This window comes from Pan paniscus, chromosome 3 (assembly GCF_029289425.2).
Source record: "Pan paniscus chromosome 3, NHGRI_mPanPan1-v2.0_pri, whole genome shotgun sequence".
In the NCBI taxonomy this organism is placed as follows: domain Eukaryota; kingdom Metazoa; phylum Chordata; class Mammalia; order Primates; family Hominidae; genus Pan; species Pan paniscus.
In genome coordinates, this window is record NC_073252.2 from 160,970,222 (window position 1) to 160,994,418 (window position 24,197).

Below are 24,197 nucleotides of genomic sequence, written 5' to 3' on the forward strand. Positions count from 1 at the left end.
AGTACTGTGGTCTTTTCTTTGTTAGTTATTATATTCTAATAAGGAAATTATGTAGAAAAATGATCAAGAGACAAGCAAGAAAGACCAAACAAGTTTCCTACTTTCAGAAAATAGTTATGCTGGGAGCCTTTGTGTACAAAGACCACTAAGAAATATTAACATATCTGTAGCATGAAAATATGAGCCACTGATGAAGCTGCATACAAATCCAAAAGTTTTCAAGGTATAAAGCATAAGCGAGACGAGAATTTCTTGTTATGAGTAGAGAAAAAGAGAAATAATTCAGACTGGAAGAATCCATTCATGAAAAAGGCTCCTGAGTGCCTGTAGGCTTTAATTTATTTTTTCAAATCTTGCATTAAACTATCTCATCAATTTAAGTGTTATATAAGAATTATGATTAGTGACCATTAAATATTTTTAAAGCATTAATAATTAAAACTACATGCAGGGGTGGAAAAAAAACAATGTGATAATATGGCCTACATTCTGAAATTCTGAGAAGACTTTCCTCTTGGGTCATAGGTTTCAATCAGACTAACATCATCCTCCTAAGGATGTTTACAGCATAAGAGGAAATAACCTTGCAAGAGTTAACTTTGCAAACCAAACCTATCGAGTGCCAATAAATACCATTCTACAATTAACAAGTTTTCTCCAACTGTAATAATAAAAACACTCTAAAAACTTCAATAGGAATCCTAACAAGCTCAACCCTCTGAATTTCATCTTCTACTTCTCTAAATGCAGTCAATTAAAAAGTCAATTGCTATTGAGCAAAATTTTCTGACGTGCAGACCAAAAAAATTGATTTCAATTGCTATTGAGCAAAATTTTCTGACGTGCAGACCAAAAAAAAAAGTAAATCTACATAAGAAATATCTTCTTCTAGGGAATGCAAAAAATGTAAAGTTCAAAGCTGAAGTTGATGCCATAATCGGAACAATTATCAAAGGTCAGCAGAGTTAGAAGCAACCTAAGAAATTATCCAGATCACTACTCTCCTTTACATAAGAAAGCCAAGGCATACCAAAAGCATGCCTATTAGGCTGAGAATAAATTTCAAATTTATGGAGCAGATACAGGCAAAATTAGATCAATACTGGCACCAGAATACGTTTTAAAACATGCAAACTAAACTTAATAAATCTAAGTACTTACATTAAGAAGTAATTCATCTTTTGTTTTAAGAGGAAAATTCTTATTTTCCTTCTCAACTTGTAAATCATCATCTCCATCTGACAGCACTGGAGGAAGTGATATACAAGAGGAAGAAGACGACGATGAGGAAGATGAAGAGGAAGACGATGAACTTGAACTATCTGAATCTGTTTCACTGTAGGGAAGAAAACAGTTTAAAAAAATAGTCCAGTATTATTATACTAATATTAAAATAAGATTATTCAATTAAGAAATATCAACTTTAATACATGTTTACTATTGCTTATTCTAATATTAAAATAAGATTATGCAATTAAGAAGTATCAACTTTACTACCTGTTTACTACTGATGTTCTAATTCAAAACTAGCACTTCAAAACTGATACGGTATTGGGAAGGTAGTCTTTAGTTTACCAATAACATTTTCAAACCTTTGCCATAACCCAGATCCTCTTATTACAATACTCTCACATATCATACACCTGTCTGAATATAAGCAAGCATGTGACAAATCACTAAAAAAGGGAATTCTGGGCATGGCACCTCTCTTAGTCACAACAACCAGATCGCTTAATTGCCAGATCGCTTAATGAGTTTCTTCTCAGGCTACAGACAACTTGGGAAATCCTCAGTTACGAAAGTATGTAGACCATTCTACTTTCTGAAAACTCACTTGGTCCTTATCTTCCACAGAAATTATCGTTAACAGCAACCACTGTCTCAGTTTAAATTTTGTTTGTTGGCTCCCCACTTCAAGCCCTTTTATATACTATTTTTAAGGGTTCCATCCTCACTTTCTCTTCTTTCGCTACTACTTTCATGGATCCCATACACATTAATGATTTCAGTCATCATCCATGTGACATTAACGCCTAATTCTTCGGCTATGACATCTCTAAACTCCATGTCCAATCTCTGACGGCATATTGGCCACCTTTGTACGAATGGCCTATACACCCACACTCATAGCAAGTTAAAACAAGAAAAAGTGCATTATACTAACTAAACCTGCTTCTTCAGTTTCCATTTGATTTCACTGCTGTTAACTGGCAAAAAGTTGTACCCCTTTTGACTTCTTCAAATATTTGGTATCCTCTGCCATCACCCACAGAGTCAGAAGTAGTATCCTGACACTAAGTTGGCCTATTATGACGCCATATCCCTTCTGCTTTCAAAACGTATCCCCAAATCATCTACCATTTACTTTTCTTTGCTAGTAAAATGAGCTCTGAAATCCCACAAGATGATTATACTGCAATCTTAGTACTGCCAAGAAATCCAACCTTGTTTACAGTTGTTACTTCCCCCTCCCAGTACATTTCATACCCTCTCCTTCTACTCAAATCCTTCAGCCTTCTTCACTTCCACTCTCCGCTGATGACTTCCCTGAAAACTAAACTTCTCACCTCCTCAACACGTGTCTATCTTGTTAACCTGTTCAGTACCCCACTCAACACACTCAACTATTTGTAGACAATGTTCAGTGTGGTTTAGTAACATCCCACATGCTGGAGTCCTCTCCAGCCCAGAGATTTCATATTTAAAAGACAGGTGTGGGGGCAAGGGGGAAAGGCTCTCACAAAACGTAAGAAGCATAAGATACTACTAAATAACGCTGTTTGGCTACTTTCATAAACACGTGTTCCCTACAAGGATTCTATAAATTAACGTAATCATCAAGAGCCAGCTTTGAAACACAAAAAATAATACTTTTCCTGATCCCCAATGTATGTGGTTCAAAAAACAAAGCCTAGATGTGATGATAAAAAAAAAATCAGATCTGACACAAAACTCAACTATAACCACAAAAGTACAGCCTAAACTGAGTAGTTATGGAAATAACCTAAGATCCTCGGGTTTTCTAAAGTCTAACAAAAAATGATACGATCTATACATAGAACCCTTCAGGCCACCAAATTTAGGAAAGAAGTGAGTACTAAGCTCAGATTCACAACGCGACCTGCTTTGAGAGGCAGCGAATAAGGGGCAGTCGGAGCCAATACTTCAACACGTGAGCCCGGAGCACCAGCGACCTGCCCACCCTCCAGGGCCCACACAAGCAACCTCTAGGCTCCTAGGCCCCGGCCACCCCCGCCCGTCATACAAGATCTCTCCCCACAGCTCCGGGTCCCTTAGGCACCCGACCTGTCCGAGTCCGAATCCGAGTCCGAGGTCTCCAAGGAGTCCGGCGCCCGCGCAGGCTCTGCGGCTCCTGGAGAGGTGACGCAGTCTCCGCAGGCCGGCGATTCAGCCGGCGGCTGTGGCTGCGGCGCTGGGGTCCCGGCCGCGACGGCGTTCAGAACGGGCTGCAGAGGCTGCTCCCCGGCAGGCTTAACCTCCACGGTCTGCCCAGCGTCCGGGGACCCCTCAAACGACTGTAGCGGCGGCTGTGTCCCTGGCGCAGGGGCAGAGCCCGGAGACGGAGCCGCCGGACCTTCCCCAACTCCAAAGTCGGTGCCATTGAATTTCAGAGTTTCCAGCTGGGCGGCGGCGGCCTCCACTACCTCCATCGCACCGCGCCAGAAACCGGGTCGGCCTCAGGATTGGGGCCCCTGGACAAGCTCACGGCTCTCTCCAGAAATAGTAAAACAACTTAGGCAACCGCAGCAACAGTGCCTGGGCCCAACTTCCCGCGTTTCTCAGGTAACTACACGCGGAGGAGCCAAAAGACACGCCCCCGCCATTTACGCAGCAACGCTTTCCGATGAGCGTGTGACGTATGTGGCGCGACAGCGCTTCGGCGCTCGCGGGGGCAGGATACATGCGTCATATCTTCGAAAATCAGGATTAGGGAGGGGGTCGGGCGCCGTGGCTCACGCTCGTAATCCCAGCACTTTGGGAGACCGAGGTGGGCGGATCACAAGGTCAGGAGTTCACAGACCAGCCTGCCCAACATGGTGAAACCCCATCTCTACTAAAAATACAAAAATTAGCTGGGCATGGTGGCGCGTGCCTGTAATCCCCACTACCTGGGAGGCTGAGGCAGGAGAATCGCTTGAACCCAGCAGGCGGAAGTTGCAGTGAGCCAAGACCGCGCCACTGCACTCCAGCCTGGCGAGAAAGCGAGACTCCGTCTCAAAAAAAAAAATAATCAGGACTAGGGAGGTCCTACAATCGACCGTTTTCACTGCGTCATGTGAACCATTCAAGGCCTGAATGTCGGATTTTCCTATTGCTGCATGTGAACCAGTTCTGCTTGAAGCGCCAAAATGAAGCAGGGATTATACAACAGGGGGGTGCCTGAAGAATGCTGAGTTCTGTACATCAGAAACTTGAGCCAGGAAGTCTTGACAAGACGCTAGTAACTTCATGAAAGTTAAATGAAGTTTATCCATCAATAGATCCATCTGTCGATAGATAGGGTATTAACCATTTTTTCAAAAATGTAACTACAACTATTCCATTTTCCTTTCTCCAAAGTACCCTCAAAGAGAGCAGTAATGGACAAAATTTTGCTGTGTTGTTCATGTTATGGTGATGTCTATATCATACTTAGCACTGTTTCGTAGTAGAGAGATGAGACTATGAGACTGAAATGTACTCACTTATTGTTGGAAACCACTAGTCTAAATTGTGGAGAAAGCAAGCAGAGTTCTTAGGACTGAGGAAGAGATCAGAATTTTCTGGTTTCCTGTTAGGTCTTCAATTTGATGCATCAGTCCCTGTGTAGTAATAATAATCACTGATACCATTTGTTAAACATGCATATGTGCCAAGGACTGTGCTAAAGATTTTATAAATTATTCACTGAGAATTTAGTGTGTCATCTACAACAGTACATCTTCATAGAAATGCATGGCAAGTGTAATAAGAGTAAGGTTTTAAGAAGCTTACAATCTACTTGAAGTAGAGAAGGGCAATGCACAGGAGATAACTAGAAAAATATTTGAAATATGAAGTAGAAAATCCAAGTGCAGCAGAAATGGGAAGTAGGATTGGTAGGCTATTTCATGGAAATCCTCCAAAGTGAAGAAGGACTTTAAACTTGGGATACGAACTTACTAGCACAATGATTAAGCAGAGCTCAGAGTTTTCAACTAAAAAGACCTGTGTTCAGGCCTCAGCTCTACCATTTTGTGTTTGGTGTTACTGACTTTGGGCAGTTAATCTAAATCCTAATCTCCTTATCTGTAAAATGGAGATAAAAATACTATCTCATTTAGTTCATGTGAACACTAAGTAAGGCTTTATATAAGGGAGTGGCATGTCATACATTCAGTGTGCAAAAATACTTGGAAAATGGAACAATGCATGAACTCACGAATAAAATATTTAATTAACAATGATCTTGCAAAGACATGCAGTACAGATTTGAGAAGGGAAGACATTTGAGCCAGAATTATTCCCCAGCCAGCCACTTTGTTGCATTTTTCCAGGAATTAGGTGATAAAAGTCTGAACTAGGCTTACAGTCAATGAAATAGAGTAAAGGAAATCCCCAGCATCAGGGGAAGAATAAAAGTACTCTAAAATTTCTGGTCAAGGAAATTAGAAAGAAGTTGGTATTACCAATAAAAACGGAGAAGTTGGCCAGTCGCAGGGCCTCACGCCTGTAATTCCAGCACTTTGGGAGGCTGAGGTAGGCAGATCATCTGAGGCCGGGAGTTTGAGACCAGCCTGGCCAACATGACAAAAACCCATCTCTTCTAAAAATACAAAAACTTAGCTGGGCATGGTGGTGGGCACCTGTAATCCCAGCTACTTGGGAGGCTGAGGCAGGAGAATCGCTTGAACTCAGGAGGCAAAGGCTGCAGTGAGCCAAGATTGCACCATTGCACTCCAGCCTAGGCAACAAGAGGGAAACTCCCTCTCAAATTAATTAATTAATTAATTAAATGGAGAAGTTGGAAAGAGATGTGGGTATGTGAAGTTGAGTCTGAAGAAAAACTAGACAATTAAAAATGTAAATAGGCATTTAAAAATAAGAAACTGGAATTTGACAGAAAGGTTAAGATCAGAAGCATAAGTTATGGGATAATTGAAATACTCATTTGTTCATTCAGTAATCATTTTCTTAACATTACGATATGCTGTGCACTGCATTATAAACTATGCATACAGGAAGATAAACACAGTCCCTACCCTTATGGAGTTAACAGTTCAGTAGAACAGACAAGTTGAAAACAAGCAGAAGGTACTATTGTAGAGAAATGTACCATGTAAATGCAAGAATGTATGAAATGGGAAAACTAAAGACAGAGAAGATACTTGGAAAATTAAGGAAAATGTACTATAAGAGATATATCGTGGCTATAAGATTAATTATAGCCATAAGGCTCACTCAAGTGTCTTGAGGGGCTGATATTAAATGTATTTATCAATATAATACTAACTGGCCCTGGAGATTTCCACCCCTGGCCCAGTGATTTCCAGGAGACCAGGCCACTTCAGCACAGATGCAACTTTCATGAACCTTAAAGCTTACCCTTGTAAGAATAGCTTCGACTCCATTTATGAGAGAAACATCTGATAACTGACCAAGCTGAATACAGGTTTTAAAAAGGGGGAAGAAACCCCCAACACTGAGAACAGTCTCTGGTTGGAGACTCTCTTGATCATCCGAGCCCTGACTATCTGGTCTATACCCCCAGCCTCTTCCCACTATCTTTTAAGAGCGATGCCAGAATAAACTACTAAAGCATGAGACAGTCTCTAAGACTCATCTTTGACTTGAATAGAACTGAATGGGAGAAGTCACCTCTAGGAAAGATGGTTAAACAGGACCACCCAACCACTGCCTCACTGACAATGACAAAAGGCTTTACAATGCGTGTGATACTTGAGCCGGACTTTTAAAGAGAACCATGAATTTGTTAATCTGAGAAAATAGGAGACCTTCACAGGGGATAATAAATAAGATCACTGTAATTTCCTGCTTAATTATTTATAAACTCTAAATATTTGTAAGCACACTTAGAATAAAATTCAGACTCCCTGCTTTGGCTTTCAACAGTCTACCTGATCTGGCCACTACTTACCTCTCCAGTTTCTATCTCCTACCGTCTTCCCCACCCTTGTTTCACATGAGCACTGGTCTTGATCTCCCTTCAACTCACCAAGTTAATTCTTCACGTGTGACATTTTCACTTTTCTGTTCTCTCTTCTCTTCATATTAACGTGGCCTTTTTACTCATTTATGGTTCTACTCTAACACTACACCTAAGAGAGAGCTTTCCAGACCACCCAATCTAAGTGCACCCCTCAATACCAATCACTTTCTAGCTTATTGCTCACTGTTTTTATTTAAATAGTATTTATCTTCACATGAAATTATATTTATTTACTTCTTTATTGTCTGTTTTTTCATAAAATTAAGTCTCAGGTGCCCACGATCTTTGTCTAATTCACAGCTGTTTCTCTAAGTGCCTGGAAACAGAATAAATCCTATAAGGATTTTTGAATGGATGAATGAAAGAAAGAAAGAATAAAGCTCAATGGGACAATCAGAGTAAGGAATATGACTTAACAGATAATATCTGTTATTCTTTCAATTTAAATTAATCTGATGATATCTAAGAAAGGCTACTGTTTTTAAATAAAAGTCTTTTGTTTGTGTGGTGGAAATGTTTCTGTGTTTCAACATAATGATAGTGGTACCTATGCCTAGCTTTGAAGTAGGTCAGTGTTTCACAAATGGTAATTTTTCTAAGTGCTTGTTTCAGAATGTCCTGAATTTACCTACTTCCACAGCCTTCCTCTCAACCGCATTATTTCTAACAGTTGCTAAACTTAGCCTGAAGTCTTTAACCTAAGACTAAATCCAAAAAAACTCCTTGGAAGACTGTGTAGCTTACAGGGTCACTATTAACGTTATGAGAGAATTTACCTTGAATTAAATTACAATTTAAATGGCATATTACATTTCAAAGGGAGCACGTAAAACTTAAATTATTTCTATAAATGTCACTGATTGATCTTAGTCTATTTCAATGTTTAAAAATACATGAATAGACACATTTACATTTCCAGAAACCTACAATGCACTTGCTAGATAAAAATGATGAGATTTTCTAATATATATCACAAAATGATTAAAAGCAGGTTATGTGACTGTTTGGGTGAGTTGCTATTCCTAGTTATATATTGTAGCACTAATTTAAGTCAAGGTCATATGTTTGCATTGCCAACTAGTGTAGTAGGGAAAAGAGAGGTATAAGTGCTATTTTAACTCAAAATGGACTGAAACTGTACTGGACTCATTTGAGAGTATGGACAGAAATTATAGATTAGAGACTAGGCATCTCTTGCCACCTAGTCTCCTCTCACACTCAGCTTGTAAGAGAGTGACTTATCAGATAAGAGAGTGACATCTGACTGGTGATCTTGGGAAAAGGAACTGAGCATACTTGGTCCAGTATCTTTGTGTTATAGGAGATAGAAATTATTTAGGTAGAGAGTTAGGGTGAGTCCCTGGCAGAAAACTTTCCTTCTAACAAAAAGCAGCTCAGAAATAGCTCCCTTTTTAACCTCAATCAGTTCAAAGAAATCACTTCCTTTCTAACAAAGAGCAGCCTGGACGCTCAGGCTGTAAAACACATATAAGCAACTAAGGCACAGAGTGGGGAGTTTCCTGGGTAATCACCAAACTTCACGTACATACAATGGGTCCCAGTAAAAACAGTGGGCCTTCATAAGCATATCTCTTTCTCTTTCTTTAGGCATACTAAGACAGGGAAGCTGGAAGTAGGCACAGGTGAGATACCTGCAGCTGCAAGAAGGTGCCTGGGAATAGGCACAGACACTCTTCCCTCCCTTTTAGCACACACAGACAAACAGCACAGAGCAGCATAAACTAAGAGTGTACCCACATGATCAAAGAATGGGGTGGGGGCTGATAGAGACCCTGCTCTATGCAGATAGCACACCTGGTCCTAACCATTTGTTCGGGCCCTAGGAAGATAAGTCACACCCTCCTTACTAGCCCATTTATAAAAAACTGACATTTTTTACTACAACTTGGCAACCTGTTTGGGACCCCTCTCTGTGACCGAGAGCTGTTCTTTTCTTTTGCCGAATAAACTCCTGCTCCAGTCTCACTCTCTGTGGTTATGTGTTCATGTTCTTGATTTCCTCAGCTGTGAGACCAAGAACCTTGGTATTTATCCCAGACAATGAGGCCATTTTATACTTGGGGACCCATCCGGGATTTGAAGGTAAATTTATCGGCAGGATGAGTATAGGAGCGGACTCTATACTTTAATTTCCGAGGCTTCTCATCCTCAATTTTTATTCTCTCAACTATCAAAAACCCAGGCATTTGACAGCTGATTAAGGAGCCACCAGGGCAAGTTGCTGCTCTTGAAGACTCAGAGGAGAGGCTTGCTGGGGAGGACTTAGTCAATCTCCCAGTGTCTTCGGGGTGCTGGGAATGTTGGCCCTGTCCAAACCAGTTTCCTTTCATGGAGAACCTGGCCATCCTGTGGGGCTGGAGAGGTCCTGGAGCAACTGAAAATTTCTGTCTGGTCAGGGCTATACCCTGGTGCTATCTAAAGGCTTCTGGACTGTCCCCAGCCCCCAACTGCCCAATCAGGTGTCAGCTACAGGATCTCCAAGCTTTCCTATTGCACATTATACTTTCCTCCTTTCCTTTCCACTGTCACCATGTCTCCCATTTCCTCTCTGTATGCAATGCAGCAGGAGTTTTTACAGCCCTGGAAAAAATTCAATTAGGCAGGCTTAGCAACCACCTTAGAAACCAGGAATGCAGATCAAAGGATTGCTGTTTTTGTGATTTTCTACAGACAGGGAGATTTTCCAGTTCTTTTCTGTTTTGCTTCCCTCTGCTAGAGACCAAACTTTTTGCCCCCTCTGCAAGCGGGAGAACTCTGCTTTCAGCAGTGAGGAGAAAAATGTCCTCCAAAACCACATTTTAATCTCAATACTCTCTCCATTAGCAGAAAGGCTACCATTTGACCTTTATGTTCTCTTAAGACGCCTATTCTGCCTACAACTAGAATGGCATCTAAATAGAAAGGGGATTTTGTGTCTCGAAGTTAACTGGAACCACTACCTAAGAATAAATTCTCTAATCTGGTCCATAAGAGCAGATTATAAAGCTCAATCCAGTATACTCCCTCCATTAAGGGGTCTTGCCCAAATGCAATTGTTACATAGTCTCTCTCGAGACCCATCCATCAAGGAGTCACGCAGACCACACAAGTCTAGGAGGTCAAAGGGTAATCACCAAGCAGAGGACTAAGGTCACATGGGATAGTAGCGTGACTAGCCCCATTGCTTAGTTCTGTGGTACCATGGTTTGAGGGTCATACCTGCAACTATGGGTGGCACTACAGTGCCAGGACCCAGGAACCAAGGAGGGAGAACAGTTGGGGTGATGCTCCCACTGTCTTTCCCCTCCACCCTGGGTCACACTGAAAAGAACAAGGAGACTGAGGGATGCCTCTTGTCTCTTTTCTAAATGGATAACAAGCCATCTTTGGCCTGCACTCCTCTGGAGTACATTCTGAAGCACTGGAACTCCTTTGACCTTGAGACTTTGAAGAAAAAGTGGCTCATTTTCCTTTGCACAAGGGCGTGGCCTTCTTACCATCTTGGAAATGAACAGACCTGGCCAGCTGAAGGAGCCTTGGTTTTAATCTTATCCAACAATTAGACCTTGTTTGTAGATGGGAGGGCAAGTGGCCCAAGCTCCTCTATGTACAGGCTTTCTTTGCCTTGAGAGACAACTCAGACTTTTGCAAGCATTGCACAATCGACTAAGCCCTCTTGGTGGCCATATTGGGCAAGTCTGTAGAGAGTAGACTAAGTCAGAAAAGCAAGTTTTTAAGGAGCCATTGGAGGCAACTTCTAAGTGCCCCACCAGTTCTTCCTGTCCCCCTTATCCAGGATGCCCTGTGACTGTGCCATTGGCTCCTCTGGCTCCTCCAGCTCCCCCATCTCCAAAGCTCTCCACTGCCCCATCTTCACTCTGACCCCTACAAAAAATGCCAGATGGAATGGGCACCACTAGGGTGCAAGTTCCCTTCTCATTACAGGACCTTAGGCAAATAAAGGGAGACTTGGGCCAATTTTCTGATGACCCTGATAGGAATATAGAGGCCTTCTAAAATTTAACTCAAGTGTTTGACCTCACGTGGAGGGATGTTATGCTGTTTCTAAGCCAAACCCTCACTGCAGCTGAAAAAGAGGCACTCTGCAGGCAGCAGAGAAGTTCAGAGATGAAAAACATATCTCTTATAGTAGGCCAAAAAGGAAAAGGGGAGATATAGAAGGTGAGGAAATAACAGAACAACCATTCCCAATATGAAGAGAGGCTATACCTCTTGACAATCCTGATTGGACTCCCTGTGACCCCATAGATTAATGGAAAAGGAAACGCCTTTTAATGTGTGTATTAGAGGGCCTTAGAAGAACTAGGGCCAAACCACTTAATTACTCTAAGTTGTCCACAATAGACCACAAGCCAGTTGAGAATCCCTCAGCCCTCATGGAATGGGTGAGAGAGGCACTAGTAAAACACACCTCTTTGTCCCCTGATTCAGTTGAGGGATAGCTCATTCTAAAGGACAAGTTTATTATCCAGGCAGCTCCTGATATTAGAAGGAAACTACAGAAACTGCCATTACTGCTCAGAAGCCCTGGGTGATTCTGGAAACTGAAGGGAGGAGGGCGGACCTCCTCCTGGACACTGGAGCCAGTCTTTCTGTCCTCTCCAATCCAGGCCTCCCCTCTTCCCACAGCACAATCATGGTGGGTGTTATAGGAAAGACTAACACGATTTTTCTCTCAACCCCTTACTTGTAGTCAGGGGGACTTGTTATTTACACATGCCTTCTTGATCATGCCTGAAAGTCACATTCCTTTATTAGGTAGAGACATTTTAGCCTGCATAGGGACTAGCATCCTCATGGCCCTGGGACAGACTTTTTGTATTCCCCTAATGGAAGCCAATATTAATCCAGAAGTGTAGGCGGCTCAAGAAAGAATAGGTCGAGCTAAAACTGATAGGCCAGTTTAGATCCACCTTAACAATCCCACTTCTTTTCCTAACCAGAGACTATATCCCCTAAAGCCAGAGGCTAGGAAAGGGCTAGAAACCATAATAATAACCTGAAAACACAAAGCCTCCTCAAACCCTGTAACAGTCCTTGAAATACCCCGATACTAAGAGTGCAAAAATCCAATGGGGAATGGAGACTAGTTCAGGACCTCTGCCTCATTAATGAAGCCATAGTCCCAATTCATCTGATAATTCCTAATCCCTGCACCTTGGTAACCCAAATACCTGAGGGAACAAAATGGTTTATAGTCCTAGATTTAAAGGATGCCTTTTTCTGCACACTGTTACATCTTGACTCTCAATACCTATTTGCCTTTGAGGATCCTCTGGCCAAACTTCCCAGTGAACCTGGATGGTGCTGCCTCAGGGATTTCGAGACAGTCCTCACTTGTTTGGACAGGCACTGTCTCATCCTCAGACCAGGTCTTGCAATATGTAGATGATCTTCTGTTCTGTGCCCCAAGTGAGGAAGATTCCCAGAAAGGCACTGAAGCTCTTCATAATTTCTTAGCTGACAGAGGATACAAGGTTTCAAAATCTAAGACCCAGCTTTGCCAGACTTTAGTAAAGTAACTGAGTTTACTGCTGTCTGAGGAAACCAGAGCATTAGAGAAAGAAAGGGTTAAGCCCATTTCTTCCTTCCCCCTCCCCAAGACCCTCAGGCAACTAAGAGGATTTTTAGGCATTACATGATATTGCAGACTGGATACCTGGGTATGGTGAGATAGCCCGACCTCTATGTCAGCTCATGAAGAAACTCAGGCAGCTAAAACTCACTTCCTGACCTGGGAAACTGAAGCCCCAAAGGGCTTTAACCAGTTAAAGCAAGCCCTACTTAAGGCACCAGCCCTCAGCCTTCCCCGAGGAGGGCCCTCAATCTTTATGTATCCGAGAGGAAGGGAATGGCCCTGGGAGATTTAACTCAAGCCCGGGGACCCGCTCAACAGCCAGTGGGCTACCTGAGTAAGGAGCTTAATTTGATAGCCAAGGGATGGCCAGCATGTCTTCTAGCAGTCGCAGCAGTGGCCCTACTGGTAGCAGAAGCCACCAAATTAACCCTGGGAAATGGCTTAACTGTTTACACTCCACACAATGTAGAAGGATTGCTGTCCTCTAGGGGAAGCCTTTGGCTAACAGACAGCCGGCTCCTTAAATATCAGGCTCTGATGTTAGCAGGGTCAGCAGTTCAGCTAAGAACTTGCTCTTACCCAAATCCAGCCATTTTCCTCCCCAAGGAAACTGGGGAATCTGAACATGACGGTGAACACATTGTGGTACAGACCTATGCAGCCAGGGAGGATCTCAAGGAGACTGCCCCAGAAAATCCGGACTGGACCCTCTTCATGGATGAGAGTTTCTTTGTAGAACAAGGAGTGAGTAGGCAGGATACGCAGTAGTCACTCTGAATAATGTTATGGAAAGTGCACCTCTCTCCAGGCACAAGCGCTCAACTAGCTGAGCTGACAGCTCTTACAAGAGCACTTGAATTAAGCAAGGGAAACGTAACTAACATTTACACTGATTCTAAGTATCCTTTCTTAGTTCTCCATGCTCATGCTGCCATCTGGAAGGAGAGGCACTTTCTAACTGCTAATAGGTACCCTATAAAATACCATCAGGAAGTTAACAGGTTATTATCCTCGGTTTTCCTTTCTTGAGAGGTAGCAGTGATGCATTGTAAAGGCCATTAGAAGGAAATAGATGAAACAGCGGAAGGAAACAAGTTAGCTGATCAGGCAGCCAAGTCAGCAGCAAGAAAGCCTCAGGGCATCAACACACTTAAAGCCCCTCTAGTCTGGGAAGGCTCCGTAACAGCAATGAAGCCTCAGTACTCCTCTGAAGAGATAGAGTGGGCCACTTGCAGGTACATTTTCCAGCCTTTAGGATGGCTACAGCCAGAGAATGGCAAACTCCACTTGTCACCTCCTAGACAATGGAAAGTCCTTAAAATTCTTCACCAAACATTTCACTTGGGAAAGGATAAAACTTATCAGTGTGCCCAGAGATTGTTTTCAGGAGATAACTTACTAAAAACAGTCAAATAGTGTGGCTTAAAAATAATTCCCTCAAGAAACGGCTCCTTCCTCCTCAAACCCAAAGAATAGAGAGCTATCCAGGGCAGGACTGGTAAATAGACTTCACCCACATGCCAAAGGCAAAGGTGGGGCTTCTTTCACTCATGGGGAGAAGCATTTCCATGCTGTACAGAAGAAGCCTCTGAGGTAATTAAAGTTCTAGTTAATGAAATAACTCCCTGCTTTGGCCTACCTAAGCATCTCAAAACTGACAACGGCCCCTCATTTAGAACAGCTGTCACCCAGAGGGGCCAAAGGCTCGAGGCATACAGTATCATCTCCATTGTGCTTGGATGCCCCAGTCCTCAGGGAAGGTAGAGAAAAAAACAACATTATCAAAAGACACCTCATAAAACTGTCCAGGGAAACTCACCTTCCTTGAGTCACTCTTCTTCCCATAGCTTTACTACAGGTAGGAAATATCCCTTCAAAGTCAGGCTTGAGCCCTTTCGAAATGCTGTATGGACAGCCTTTCCTTACAAATGACTTCCTATTAGACCAAGAAACCTCTGAATTGGTTAAGCATGTAACCTCCCTAGCTCACTTCCAACAGGAATTAACCAACTAGTGGAGGTGGCCCAACACTAGGAAACAGGACCACCTTTATTTAACCCAGGATATTTAGTACTGGTGAAGGCTCATTCCTCTCTCTCTCCATCTTTAAGCCCAAGTTGGGAGGGACCTTACACTGTTCTTGTCTCTACCCCCTCGGCAGTAAAAGTTACAGGAATCAACTCCTGGATACATCACAATCAAGTTAAGCCTTGAAGAACTGAAGGAGAAGTCCCTGACAGCTCGGAACACCCTCAATATCACTGTGAAGAAATGGGGGATCTCAAGCTGAGAATCACCAAAGATAAGTAAATGAGTGAGGACTACTCATTCTACTTAGTCCCACCTTCGTCCTACCGGATACTCTCAGTTATTTCCACCTTTCCCTTTGAGATTTGCCACCAGATATTAGAACTCCGCTTTGACGCATACTTGCAGGGAGACTGACTATCTGTGGGGTTACATTTGTAGCTTCATAGACTCACAGGGGGAAATTCTATATCCTGGTGAATAAAATTTTAAATAATTTACTGCATTACAATTGGAGGAACTGCTATGCTCACTCCACTGTTTGCAGTTGGACTATATACTGTGGCACCTGCACAGTGGAATTCTGGGCAAACAATTCTAGTTGCTCTAATATTGTGCCTGATTATCACCTTTATAGCAGGCCTAATAATTACAGCAAAAAGACAAATATGAGGGCCTTGGTGCTAAGACTTTTCTTCCTCCTCTTAATAGTGCAGGTTAATCTCCTGAACCCAATAGCCCAACAGATCCAGTGCCTAGCCTTGGCAGTCAATCTAACTTCATGTTATATCTGTATTTCAGATTCGCCGTCAGCTGAAGTATTACCACGATCATTAGAAGATTTAGCTAACGTTAGCACTAAAGTTACCCTAGTCACTCAGTCCAATGCAACTTATCCTGATGAGCAAGTAAAAAATGTATTTCTCCCAATCATATCACAAGTTATAGAGGATGGCCCAGACCTGAATTTTACAGAAACTTCACCTCTTGTAAGAGTCTTTTGCACTGTACTTCCAAGGTGCACATTATCCATTTGTTTCACATCCTTGAGAACAAAGGGAACTTACCTGGGAACCTTGTCCAACTGCTCATATGAAGTCTTTCTTAGTTGGACAACTCAGGAAAGGTAATACAACTCTTCAGAAAAGAGAGGCAAATGGTATCTTAAAGTAAGAAAGCAACACCAGTTCCTTCTCCTTAAATACCCAAATTCAAGGTGACCTCAGTTTACTAGTAACACCAACACTTCCTGCATTTCTACGGGTTGGTACTCAGTGTTGAAAGATAACTCACCTTTACCCCTAGCCCAAATGTTAGCCTGGGGAATACAAAGAATGTTCTTAAAATTCCACCCCAATCACGTATTCCTTTCCAACATTCGGGCAGAATTTGCCTCAATATGGGAGGACCTCACTGGAAACTACCTAAGTGCATGGGACACCCCCTAACCCCCCCACCCTCTGAAATTAGAGCTGGCCTTCTGGGGATATCAAGTGTCTTTAGATCCCAAACAGGAACTGTTCTTCATATGAAGAAACACGGGATATGTGAGCCTGCCAAGTCAATGGAGGGAGCCTGTGGTGTTGCAGCAATACTTCCAAAAGTATCCTATGCCAATGCTCTACACAATTCCCATTCCTTATAAAACATACCCACGCTGTAGCAAAAAGGGCAGCTCATGTAATTCTACTCCCTTTAGCACCTGTTGTAACTGGACTTCTGGGAACAACCCTTGGGTCCATCTCTCTACATTTATCCTCTCAGCAAACCCAGGCACTAGCTGAAATTATAGCTGCCACTCAGAAACAACAATGGCAAATAGACTCACTCACAGGTGTCACCTTGCAAAATTGAAGAGGACTGGACCTCCTAATGGCAAGTCAGGGAGGAATATGTGTTTTTCTTAAGAAAGAGTGTTGCTTCTATATTAATGCTTCTGGTAAAGTACAGCAACATCTAGTTGAGGCAACCAATATTATCACCCACTTGCAGTAGTACAACCCATCTAAATGGCTCACAGGTATCAAACAAACTCTGCTGTCATGGTTATGGCCTATAGTGACTCCACTGATAATGGTAGTCTTAATACTCATATTCGGACCCTATCTTCTAAACCTCCTTGTAAAGTTTATCTCTTCTCACCTAGAAATCATCAAGTTTCAGATGGTGCTGCAAATGGAGCCGAAATGAAACCACCCTTCTACTAGGAACCCTTAGATCCACCCAGAAGGAACCCTGGCTGCTGTTCCCATACAATGCCCCTCTCCAGCACGAAGTAGCCGGAAGAAGTCGTTGCCCAATTCCCCCTAACAGCAGTTAGGGATTTCATTCCTGAGGGGGGAAATATGTTATAGGAGATAGAAAGAAATTATTTAGGTAGATAGATTAGGGTAGAGAGAGTTTCCAGCGAAAAACTTTCCTTCTAACAAAAAGCAGGTCAGAAATAGTTCCCTTTCTAACCTCAAGCAGTTCAAAGAAATCACTTCTCTTCTAACAAAGAGCAGCCTAGAAGGTCAGGCTGTAAAACGCAGATAAACAATTCGGGCACAGAGCAGGGTTTTCTGGGTAATCACCAAAATTCACATACGTACAATGGGCCCCGATAAAAAGAGTGGGCCTTAATAAGCACATTCGTTTACTGCAACTTGGCAACCCATTCAGAACCCTTTTCTGTGACAGATAGCTGTTCTTTCCTTTTGCCTATTAAACTCCCGCTCCAATCTCAACATGTGTGTGCATCCACTTCCTTGATTTCTTCAGCTGTGAGACCAAGAACCTTGGTATTTATCCCAGACAACCAAGCCATTTTATTTTGGTTCTCCTTAAGCTCTACCTATCAGCAGAGAGGATGCATTTTGAGCTATTTTCCATTATGCAATAATAATGATAAATCCAAACATATAAATAGAATTTACTGTGTCCCAGGGACTGTTCTAAGCACCATATAAATAAATTTACTTCTTTCCCCAAAACCTTGAGATACAATTATTCCCATTTTACAGATAAGGAAACTGAGGCTCAAAGAGATTTAGTGAATTCCCTGAGGTCCAACAGTTGATAAATGTTTCTGAATGCTCCTTCGGGGAGGGCTGAAGATTCTAGCTAACACAGTGACTGGGTAGTCAAGTGTGTCTCATTTTAGAAGTCCATTTTGCTGTAGATCTAAAACTATTAATATGTTGTCTAATCGGTTTTATCACTAATTAAAGCAATATTGTTATTTTCCAAATAATTGTCTCGAGTCTTTTTTCTAAATTGCTCTATACTCAGAAGTACAGAGCCACAATAAGCCAGGCTTATTGACCACCCAAGTCTAACATTTAGAGGCCAGAGCTCAGGAAGAGCAACACACATAGAAAATGAGTTCTCAATGCTGAGTAGCAACACCTCACCCCTCCAGAAACAAAAGACGTACACAAATGTTGCACTTTCTGAAAAGGACATTTTAAACCAGTGATGTCCTATTGAAATATCTGCAGTGATAGACACGTTCTACATCTGCGCTGTCTAATGCAGCAGCCACTAGCCACGTTTAGCTATTGAGCACATAAAATGTTGTTAAGGCAATTAAGAAACTAATTTTTACTTCAATGTTAATTAATTTAAATTTGAATGTTCCTCCTGAAGGGGCCTGAAGATAACTGCTAATACAGTGACTGGATGAACAAGTCTGTCTAGACCCAAAAGTTCATTTTGCTGTAGTGCTACTATATTGAACAGCGCCATTTCATACCTTCATCATACTTCTGAAACTGCTTTTGATAATCCTTTTACTCTCATCAAATACATGTTAGATTATGAATTCCCTCATCTTTTTGCCTAGAGATTGATAAACCTCATTCATACCCATTTTTACTACCATCACTTTGATCTCAAAAACCGAGGGGTCTTTTCTAGTCTAAATCTAATTCTTCAGCTGTGCTATGAATTTCATTTTTGTGCTTTCTCAGAGACCTTCCTTATATTTTTCCCTCTCTCTCATCTCTGTGTTAGAGATGATTTTAAGCAAAGGATAGAGACAGGAAAATGTTGGGCTAATTTGTCTTCTTTGGGGCTGGAAATTTTGTGATTTCTACGTTCAACATACTGTTCTCAGATATGTTAAAATACATATATGTGGGATGTTATCTAATACTGTGGGCTCTTGAGAGGTAGAGTCATAGACTTTATTTTAAAATGCCCTGAAGACTCCATGTACATTATTGCTGACCCTTAAACATTATGATCTACCCATTGTTTTACATCATCCTCTGTTCCCACCGGTAGAACCCTGTTTTTATGGCAGGTATTTTAAGGAGCCTCTAGCCCCATCAAATCTGAATTAAACTGCCAGCCAGTTGGTGTCAGTCTTTCAGGGAGTCTTCAATGCTCTTTTAGGGCAGATATGTTTTTCCACTGCCCACAGTTACTACAGCAAAAACCAGACAGATCATATGAACCAGATCCTTGAAGAATGTTTCCACAAAAACAAATCCTCCAGGGAGGATTACAGAGTTACTTTTTTCTCTGGGGCCAGAATTTATATATAACCAACACCCCATGAACATGGTTGTAACACGATATTAAATGGAAACTTTTGAATGAAGCAACAGAATACATGAGGTGCTACAGTGAAGGAAGTTCTAGACCATATGCAGAATTTCATAGAAAACAGCCAAAACTCATTTATAAAAACCTCAAACTCCCACACTCACATCAGGGTTATGAACAAGTAGAAGAGTGGAGAGTCAGAGGATTTTGTGAAGAAGGTCTTGGGAGACAATTTGGTGGATTGTGGTGACCTGCACATCTACCCTCAATCCCCCTTACCTCTTTCTCTGCCATCTCCCTTGCACACAGGAAGGACTGAAAACCCCAGAATGATAACAAGATGGAAAAGAAGGAAACAACAGGGCAAAAGAAAAGGAAGACCACATTCCCTTTCCCTCCGTCAGTAGCCAGCTAGATGAGGGCTTCCACTGACAGAGGTGAGATGATTCTATGTTGAAGTCAAATTTAGAGCTGAGATTATTATCTAGGGCATATTACATTTCTGGCTTAAGACTTTGCCACTTTAAAAAGTCAGAGAACTGCCCAGGCGCAGTGGCTCATGCCTATAATCTTAGCACTTTGAGAGGCCGAGATGGGAGGATCATTTGAGCTCAGGAGTTTGAGGCCAGCCTGGTCAACATAGGGAGACCCCATCTCTATAAAAGAAAAACATATTTTTAAATAGAAAAAAAGAAAAGAAAATTAAAGTGCTAAAACTTAAAAATAAAATAAGATAAAAGATCTGAGGACTTTTTTCTTATAGAAGAGTAACCAGACAGATGGTGTCATGAAAGCTGGGTTTCATCCAAACACTGTCAGATGTTTCTGTTAAGGTAACTGCCCTTCAGAGTTTGCTGTGAACAATCCTGTGGTCTACGATTACTATGTCTGTGGTCTCAGTGCAATCGAGGATTGCTCTGCCTTTCATTCTCATGAGTATCTCATGTTGGACAATAAATTTTATAGCCAGTCTGTTTTCGGCATATGTCTTGTGGAAGCAGATGAATTTACAAAATGGCAAATTCATTGGAAACAATGGCCAAATCAACTTATCTTTTCCTTTTAATATTTCACTGGCTTTAATTTTATTTTCAAAACAGCAATATGTTGTACTTGCCAAAAGAGAAAAAAACACATAACCAGATAAGTCAGAGGGATTAAATTTCTACAGACAGGGGTAGGATTATTCCCACTGGGCTGGTTTAATAGGACAGCAGAAGACCAAAGTAAAGCTGTTTTTTAGATTATATGGTACGAATCCTCCATATTCAAAGTACCAGTTACATAGGCATAGTCCCCAGGCTTTCCCAGCCGCCATCCTGTCAAGACCTTGCCAAGTTCTCTGCTGCAGCATACTCTAGGCAAAACCCAGCGTCGAATAAAGCCTCACAAAAAACCTGCTTCTCTGAGAGCAGGAGATAATTCAAGTGAAGGTACAAAGTGCTACACAGCAGAAGACTAGGTTCACACCAAATGTATGGTATTATTGATCTCATCACTTTCTTGCCTAAATTCACCCACTTTGTATGTTAACCTTGTTTTTCTTCACTGTTATCCTGTTTTGGATACCAGCTCATATGTTTCTGTAACAGACACAGCTTCAGTGCCTGGCTAGATTATGGGCTTGAGGATCATGGCAAGGGCCTGCTTCCCTCCTCAGACACACTCAAGATCAGTCACATTATGGTGGAGAGAGTAAGGACAAGAGAGCGATTGTGTCATTATGTCCTTCCTGGCAAGCCAATCTCCTGGAGCCTCTGGGCTCTAGGTTAAAAGGGGGTCTGTGTGATGTGTTAAACTGTTAGATTCAAATAATCTTTACAGCCACCTTTGCTTAACCCTTTATTCTTCTGGTAACCTCTTTGTAGTAATTTTCTAATTCAGTCTCATCAGATTTTGCATTCATTATGTATCTGTTTACACTTTTGGCCCTATTAAATGTTGTCTTTTCATCCCACCTACGGATCTCAGAACTACCTTGGTTAATACTGCTTCAGAATCTCTACTAACTCTCAAATAACCTATAACCCAGGGATGCATTCCTATCATCAGGGCTGCCACACACTTTTCTCACCTATGCCTCAAGGACAAGATCTGAGCTGAGTCAGGCAGGCATGGCAGGCAGAGAGACGTAAGAGAAGATAGCTTCGAGAAACGTGAGCATTTTTGGAACTGCTGTAACATAGGGTGGATGCAAAGGTAATGCATTCAACACATTTTCCTCACTTGAATTTTGTTTATTTTCAGTTCTGTCTGAAGCCAGCGTTTATGTTCCCCTTTTTCTAAATTATAATTTACAGGCCAGCTTTCAGTGGCCTTTCTATTTGTTGGCTATAATTCAATCTTGAAGTTACTAAAATTGATTTTCCTTTTCCAAGAAAAATATATTCTTTTTAATAAAGCAGTATGAAAGTTAAACAAAGGTCAACCAATAATTGAATGGTTTTATGAAATAACCAGTTAGAATGTAATGGCTGTCATCATTTCCAATTTGTGAAAGAAGCAATGAAAACAGATGTTTTGTGGTTTGTTTGCTGGATCAGAGAAAATTATTTTTACACTGCTTTGTTAAGAGTAATGATTGAGGGAAAGCACTTATAGGAAGTACTTTATTTTCCTCTAGATTCCAATTTCAAAGATATCAAGGTCATTCCTAGTTCAATTCTCTGAATTAAATGATGATGGTAATCAGTGGATTATTTATTGCTTGTATCATTGGAAATTTAATACTTGATTGCTAGAGTGAGGAAGGTACTTTGGCCTCATTGGCCGGGAGTCTTTTTGTCAAAGACAATCTGGTGCTCTGATGGAATTAAACAAGAGCATTTCAGTATTTTTCAGGGATCACATGATTAACTCACTTTCCAGCAACAACAACAACAAATCTGAATTTGTTGAATGAATCCTGTCTACAAATAAAAATGGTGGTCCTGCTACCTCTATCCATTCTTTACCTGTCTCCTGGAAAGTGTCAATTTAAGGAAGGATTGCTGATTTGTTTGTGCATTGAAAGCGGCACAATTCAACTATGTAGCCAGCTTTTTCCTGAGTTGGTGAATTTAAAACCATACTAGAATATTTCTTTCTTTCTTTTTTTTTTTTTTTTTGAGATGAATTTTCGCTCTTGTTGCCCAGGATGGAGTGCAATGGTGCAATCTTGGCTCACCACAACCTCCACCTTCCAGATTAAAGCAATTCTCCTGCCTCAGCCTCCTGAGTAGCTGGGATTACAGGCACGTGCCATCATGCCCGGCTAATTTTGTATTGTTAGTAGAGATGGGGTTTCTCCATGTTGGTCAGGCTGGTTGTGAACTCCCGACCTCAGGTGATCTGCTTGCCATTGCCTCCCAAAGTGCTGTGATTACAGGTGTAAGCCACCGCACCCAGCCTAGAATATTGCAAGCAAAGGATTAGATTATTTTCATCATGCAGTACAGCTGTCAAAAGAAACAGAGATGGAAACAGAGATGTTCAGCTAAGCTGTCTTGTTGCCTGCTTGCTTTGTTGTTATCACTGTCAAACCTCGGTTTCTTTGGAGTAATCTTTTAAAGCTATTTGGACATATTGTGAGAACTACTTTAGTTAAAACCAGGTTGTTAAAGCCTTAAATCCACTTGAGTCACCCTTAAACTTTAGTGTGTTGCAATATACTTCTGTGTCCTCTGTGCTGTGGAACCATCATTCTTCCCCCTAGAATACCTCTCTTATTATAGGAAAGCCTTAACGAACCTAACGGCAGAATCAGGGTACAGAGTCAATCCATATATTTAATGTTAGTAAATCTTCCCTCCTCCAAAAAAATCCTAATTAAAATATAAATATAAATATAAATGGAAGTTCTAAAATTTCTTCTTACTCAGTGGCTTGTCACTGAGTGGATGTGTTTATTTGGATGAACATACCCAAAGTGTTTGTGTTCTCTGAGCTTTCTGCTCTGTATCTGCAATTTGCTATCAGTACTTTTGGAAAGTTCTTGGCCATTATTACTTCAACTATTTCTTCTGCTTTATTCTTTCTTTCTTCTTCATCTGATATTCCAATTACACACATGGTATACCTTTTGAAATTGTTCCACAATTCTTGAATACTCTATTCCTTTTTTGTGTGGGAATTTTTTTCTTTCTTTCTCCACTTTGCATTTTATTTATGGAAATTTCTATCGATAGCTCTTCAGCTTATTTTTCTTCTAATATCTAGTCTACTGATAAGCCTATCAAATACTTTTCATTTCTGTTACAGTGTTTTTTATTTCTAGCATCTTTTATATTCTTTGATTTTCCATCTTTCTTTTTACATTACCCATCTCTTCTTGCACGTTGCCTACTTTTTTCACTAGAACATTTAATATGTTAATCATAGTACTTTAAATTCCCTGTCTCATACTTTCAACAACTTTGTAATCTTCTTTGTAATCTCTAAATCTAGTCTGATGTTTGCTTTGTTTTTTCAGACTTTTTTTCTTGACTTTTAGCATGCATTGTAATTTGTTGCTGCTGCTGTTGTTGTTAAAAACCAGATAGACCTAAAGAAGACCTATTTTCCTGTTTTACTATTTGATACATTATCTGATACATAGTAAAACAAGTAAATAAGTCTTCAGGGTGAAGTTTCATGTTAATTTGATTAGGAATTTGGCTGTGTTTAATGTCTTCTGTAGCTGTAAGCACTAGAGCCTTCACATTACTCTCGTATCCTCTTTTTTGTTTCCAATGTTGGCTTTGGGGCTCCGTAAGGGTACTACCAAAATGGCCTCATTTTCTGGGGTAAATACCAAGGTTCTTGGTCTCAGGGTCAAGAAAATCAAGGATGTGGATGCACACATACAGTGAG

At 41.3% G+C, this 24,197-nt stretch overlaps 1 protein-coding gene across 2 annotated transcripts in view; it reads right to left on the reverse strand.

Moving 5' to 3' along the window:
• The window catches only part of NAF1 (nuclear assembly factor 1 ribonucleoprotein), a 43,038-nt gene extending 35,953 nt beyond the window's left edge, over positions 1-7,085 (reverse strand). Inside the window, exons 1-2 of one of the 2 annotated variants that reach the window (XM_008976132.6) lie at positions 3,307-7,085; positions 1,162-1,336 (exon numbers count right to left, since the gene is read on the reverse strand). In XM_008976132.6, the coding sequence (XP_008974380.1) occupies positions 1,162-1,336; positions 3,307-3,671 (540 nt within the window). In that variant the 5' untranslated portion in view covers positions 3,672-7,085. The remainder of the gene's footprint in view (positions 1-1,161; positions 1,337-3,306) is intronic. The other variant, XM_003822530.5, reaches the window with a different exon arrangement.
• Between the last annotated feature and the right edge of the window lie 17,112 nt (positions 7,086-24,197).